This window comes from Erigeron canadensis, chromosome 4 (genome assembly GCF_010389155.1).
Source record: "Erigeron canadensis isolate Cc75 chromosome 4, C_canadensis_v1, whole genome shotgun sequence".
Lineage (NCBI taxonomy): Eukaryota > Viridiplantae > Streptophyta > Magnoliopsida > Asterales > Asteraceae > Erigeron > Erigeron canadensis.
The window spans coordinates 25,914,338-25,920,663 of record NC_057764.1 but is presented as its reverse complement, the minus strand read 5'-3'; the positions used below and the strand labels follow the sequence as shown (position 1 = coordinate 25,920,663).

The 6,326-nt window shown below is 35.7% G+C and overlaps 1 protein-coding gene across 1 annotated transcript; it reads right to left on the bottom strand.

Annotated features, from left to right (window-relative positions):
- Positions 1-1,297: 1,297 nt before the first annotated feature.
- LOC122597245 lies at positions 1,298-3,939 on the bottom strand. Its single transcript, XM_043769861.1, has 4 exons — positions 3,526-3,939; positions 3,223-3,387; positions 2,817-3,044; positions 1,298-1,312 (listed from the first exon to the last, which is right to left on the bottom strand). Exons 1-4 carry the CDS (start codon positions 3,937-3,939, stop codon positions 1,298-1,300), a joined length of 822 nt encoding a protein of 273 aa, XP_043625796.1.
- Between the last annotated feature and the right edge of the window lie 2,387 nt (positions 3,940-6,326).

Here is a 6,326-nt window from a genome sequence, read left to right as displayed (position 1 = left end):
AACACCCGTCATTTAAAAACCTGGATTTTTAAAAACTTTCGCCTAATGGCGTTTAATAATAGCGGAAAAAGATCTCATATAAATCTGCCCATCTGTAACCGGATGAAACATTTGAAAACATTTGGTGTTACTATATGCATCATCGAAATAATAAAAGAAAATCAAAGTCTTGGCACCAACATAAATGCCAAACATTATTACATAGTGTTTAATCATAATATTGTAAATGAAGTAGCCAAACAAAAAGCTAAGGGTAGTTTAAGCATCAAGAACATAAATGCTATCGTTTTTAATGTCTCTACCCATCCTCACCAAGCTATCCTTTCTTTAGCTCCAAACTCATCTAATCTGATGGCACAACATTTTCAAAGAGCAAGTGTTAGCTAATAAATTAGCTAAGTAAGAATAACATATTTGAAAACATTTGCCAATTAGATATATTAACAAAAGCATATCATCATTATATGTTAATGTCACATGAGCATCATAAACATAAGAAACATCATTAACATCATAAGCATCATATAGCATAACACATTAGGAATTCACCGTAGTCCTAAATGTGCCTATCATCATAAAACTTCACTTTTCATCTTTCTTTACTTTCTTTATTTCTTTTGCCTAGACGTAAGCTATGTAACATAAGCCACACATACTTAGGGATGTGGGGTTGTGTGTAGGCGACCATACAGGGAGTCCTCACACCCGACATGATGGGTAACCAATAAGGGGTCCATCGGCGTCGTTAAGGAAAGACAAAGTCATTTCCAACTGAATAAACCGTTTATGCCTTTACGCATTGGTGGTTAGTTACTCCACCCGGAATAAACAAACATAACTATGCCACAAGGAGCAACTCAAGTGACCACGTACGCACTAGCTTTACAACTAGCACGGGTTAAGCTTAACACAACTTTAGATATGCTCGAGACTTCTTTATTACATTAGTTTGGGCTACACTTTCACCTAAACTAATCACTTTTATCTTTACTTTAAATTAACGTAAGCTACACTTTCACCTAAGTTAATCACATTTCATCTTTACTTTAGGGCCCTTAACGTGCACGTGAACATGGCAATCCTAATCAAAGGACTAGTGACTAGGTGATCAAGCCACACATATAATCATATCATAAACATGTCACCATTATGTATTCACATATCAAAAGCACAACATTATATCATGATCATTTAGCTTAAGCATAACATCGTATCATAATCACATAACATAAACATAACAACATATCATATTCACATTTCATAAGCATATCATCATTCCATAATATAGGAACTTACCTTATGCCTTTGCGACCTGCATATACATGTCATTCATCATAAAGGTAAGCATCATATCCCATATCAACCTCCCATAATCCCCTTTACTTTACTTTTAATCATACATAAATGTTTGTAAGGTTTTACTTATGAAAACGTATTTTGTTGTACCACCAGGTGACAAAAGATGTTATCTTACCTCGGTACAGCTTACCAACCAGTTATGAGTATCTTACAGTGCTTGCTAAGTGCTCCCGACTACCTAGAATGAGTACAAGAACGACATATAAGCTAAACGAAGTGTTTTGCGCAAACTGGGTATCAGGTGCGTCGCACCTCCCTAGTGGTGCGTCGCACCAATCAACTCAAAACTCAGATTGAATACAGGTGCGCCGCACCAGCCCTTGGTGCGTCGCATATCGGGCTCCCATCGAAAAATCAAAATTCCAACCTGGGCAATGGTGCGTCGCACCTGGGGTGCCGACCAGCAACTCAATTTTTAAACATGCTCTAAACGATTCTCATTCGATCTCAAACCCTTAGCCCAACCTGGGAACATAAAATTGACCTTTTTAATGATACTTTTGATGACTCAAATCAATCAATTGATCCTTAAATCATTGACTTACATATAGCAATCGTTTGATCACCCGAAAACATGAAATCGACGATCAATCAACTATTTAACCCAACCCAAACCCTATGGCCTGGATCGAAATCACTTGCATAACATATATGATCTGATTTCAAAGGGAATTTTCCTATATTACCTGTAGATGACTTAGGGGATTCAAGATCTTAACAAAACTTGATCAATACTGCACGAAACAATGAAATCTTGAAGGGAACTTTGCTTTGGAGAAGGAGGGAGGAAAGGCTGGAGGTTTTCTCACGTATGTGACTGAATTTTGTGACAATTAGGGATACCTAATTGCACCTTAACTCCTGGCCATCAACTCCTAATCTTGCACTTTGGGTCCCTCAACTTCTAAACTTGACTTTCTTAACTTAAACCTCTATCGGGAATCTTAACATTCTAACAAGCACTTAATTACTTAACTTTACTTCAATTACTTTCATTAATCATCATATCGATCATTTCATATTAATCACATAAGCATTTAATCACGTAATCCCATATAGGGCACATAAACATAACGAAACTTAACGTTGACTAACGGAAGGTCAAATAGTCAAACTTAAAAAGTTTGGGATGTTACATTTAGGGACAAACTACATTTTTATATCAACATAATAAGAAAAGAGGAGGATGATTTCGGGTGGCCCTTCAAAACCGACCCACAAATTGAAAAGGGAGGACTGACCCAGATCAAAAGTCATTAATATATAACATGGGCTTGACTTGACTAGCCTCCTCACGATACAACTAAAAGAAACAGAAGCGGAGCAAGTCCAGGGAAACAACAAGAAAAAGAAAAGAGAGCACCGTCTTGGACGGCTGAAGTGGCGTGTCACACGGTGGTTCAGGAAAAATAGACCATCTGGGACGGTGTAGCTCTGGGGGACGCTCGACGGATCACCAATAAAGTCGCGGCAAGCTCCAAGGATCGATCTACTGTTTTGGGAGATGTAGTAATAATCATCTCCTTTAACAAGGGACAATGTTCAAGCAAATTATATATCAAAGATATTTCAATATCTGAGTCTTGAATGCCATCCAACGTCACTAATTGAAGCTGCTGCAGGTTAAATGTTACTATTTCATCGGAAGTAAAAGGAGACAGTGAGACACGGTCCACATCTGTAAGCTGCAAAAATAAGAAAGGTTTGATCAATGCAAGGATTGTAATTTAATATGATTATTTGGTGATACATGTACGCATTCTAAGTTTCAATCAATTCCTGCCAATAACCTCGCCAGGAAATTAAAAACATAAATTCAGTAACCCAAACAAGATGTCCAAATAAAAGCATCCCCTCACGTACCATGATCCTAAGTTCATCCACATTTGGGAGGTCACGAATCAAGTGGAAGAAAAAGAAGAGCGTTGCGCGGTTTTGAAGATCTATGTTGCGTAACCCAAGGACCTTGAGGCGACGCAAAGCAGAAGAGAACCGGCTTCTAGCAGAAACTTCATTTACGACCTTAAACTATATATATATATTATGTTAGTCAATACAAAAAGTAGGCAATTAAGTGGAAAAACAATAAACCCCGTGCGGTGATGTTTTCTAAAGTGAATATATATTACTCGTAATTAAGGATCCATAGATAGTAGGCACGCATACCTTGCAGTTTTGTAGATCTAAACTAAGATATTCAAGTTTTGGAAAAGAATCAATAAGCTGAAAGAAATCCAAACTTGTAATTGCTACATCATCATAAACCTCACATAATGCCAAACCTAACGCTTGGAGATTTTCAAGTTTTGCGATTTCAACAGGTTTCACTTTCCCCGTAGGAGTGGTGTTAGTATTAAGTTTAATAAGAGCGTGAAGTAGAGGACACGAAGCTATAAATTCCCCATATTCTCGTCCTTCAAGTATCACCTCAGTGAAGTCCAATATCAACAGATTCGGAAAGCCATGGAACGTACCAGAGTACTTACTGCGAGCAGGAAAACAACAGTTATGGAGCGTCAAAAGTTTCAACTCCACGCAAGAGAAAAGAGGGATTGGAAACTCAATTGGTGTTTCACGCATATTTATAAGAGTGAAGTCCTTAACTTTTTTTCGGACAACAGCTTGGCGAAATCCTCAACATCGTCACCCAGAATCGAGTAGTGATCATGTGGTATATAAAGTAGAAACTTTGTTATAACACCATCGAGACGGCGAAGAAATCTACTTATATCCCATGCACCAAAACAATTTCTTTCGCTTGTAAATAAATACTCAAAGAACTCCTTGTCAAATATGACTTGGGTAATCATGGTCCACTTATACCTCCAGTTTGTTGACAAGATACTAGTCCTCACCGCATCTAGAATTGGCAAACGATCCATAATATTATTTAGCACATTATTTGGCAGTAGGGTAAGAACATCTTCGGGTCCAGATTTTTGACACGTTCCATGATGAACCAGTTCCATTATTGTTCTAACAATAAAATTAATAAGACAACAATTAAGAAGCTGTAACATTAGTTAATTCGATGAAAATAATAAAATTATTTATGTATTGAGGACATTACCTTGCTAAGTGACCGATCGAACTTACTCCCTACAAGGTTTTTTTAGGGTTCGCTTTTGTACATCACGTGCTATTTGATCTTCTTATATAATGAATTGTTAATTAAAGTGTTACACCCAGACTATACGTACCCTCTTATTTTCTCTTCTTTGCCACATTCAACCTCTCATTTTTAAAAAATAAATAAATATATATGTATAGATAATTAACAAAGTTACAAAAGTAAGAAAAAGAAAGCAGCTAACAATCTTTTAAATTTTAAATATCCCCATATTCTTACATTTTTAACCCGTGTTGTACGTATCACGTATGTCATTGTTTTTAATACCTAACAAATATTGTTAACTAAGGTTGTAGCCAGAGGCTAACAACAATACAGTGTTTGATGATTACAAGCAGGTATAAATAGTTCAAGCTACAAATTTGAATTTGCACCATGAAGGCAGCTGATCTAGATCTGGTTGATATTCGAGCGGCTTTTCATTCATAAATAGTTTATGCTTTGATTTTTTGAGTGAGCCAACGAACTGAGAGTGGTTTCTGAAGATACGGTCATTGGGGGCCTTCCAAATTAACCAATATGTCCGTTTATATCATACTAGAGTTATGCCCGTGATGCGACTATGTAATGGTGGCAGTAACGGATTGTGGTGGTGCGCAGAGGTAGCGGTTGTGAGGGGTGGTGATGATGGGCGGTAACAGTGATAGCGAGTAGTTTAAGTTATTGATGTAATGTAGTTTTGATGAATCGTTGAAACTTACAATTACTATTAAAATTTAAATTCAATGTTCAAACTCAGAAAGATATTTATTTTATAATATAATATAAATATTTTTTTATACTATTTATTTGCAATTTAAACCTTAATTGAGCTAGCAAAGTTATCATTTTTTTTAACATCACTATTATACTCATTTTAGCCAAGAAAAATCTCAAAAATTACTTAACTAATCTAGTTTTATATTTATTTATAATCAGAGATGCACTTATAATTTGACTTTTATTAAAAATCAAACCATTCAATGACAAAAGTTGATAAAAGTGTAACTATAGACCTTGGAGAAATCCACCAAGGGTCGAATCTCACTTACTACATTTGTAAAGTGGAATATTTGCGCGTTTGATTCGCGGAATGTTTTTGGAAGAAATGGAATCTTTTAAAGGAATTGGAATCTGAAGGAATGGAATTTGACGGAATGTTTTTGATTTTTTGAAGATTCAAGTGAGGGACGGAATGAGATTCCTTCCCCCATCCCCAAGGAATGGAGATTCCATCAAATGAGGGAATGTTAACATTCCAACGGAATGTGATTCCTCCATCTTTAACCAACCAAACACACTAAGGAATGAAATTTCAATTCCAATTCCATCAGATTTCATCAAATTCTGTGAACTAAACGCGACCTAGGGGGGGTTCGAGAGTCTTGGATTTCATCTCAGTCATGCGTGGTTCGAGTACCACATACTGTCCAATCATATGTCACTGTAGTGTCTCGAATACTAACTACTAACTAATTGTTCGAAAATAAATAAATAAATAAATGTAACTATATTTTTGTTTTAATAATCAAAATTAAAATCAAACTTATTTATAAACAGGGTTCCACTAGTTATTTAATATGAAATTCTACACCTAAAATGATAGATTTTTAGATTTTCATGCTTTTTATTAGTATGGATAAAAATTTCTATACAACTTTAGTTAAAAAAAGTTTTACACAAATAAAAACGTAACAAACTTTTAGAATTTCTTTATGTTAACTAAAAGTATGGATAATTGCAATAATATTTGAAGTGATAGGATGATGTAACTAAAAGTGTTAGAAGTCTTTCCAAAGGTTCAATGGCTAAACGAGGAGTGTGGGCCGGGACACTTGTTTGAAGGTTTTATAAGGCG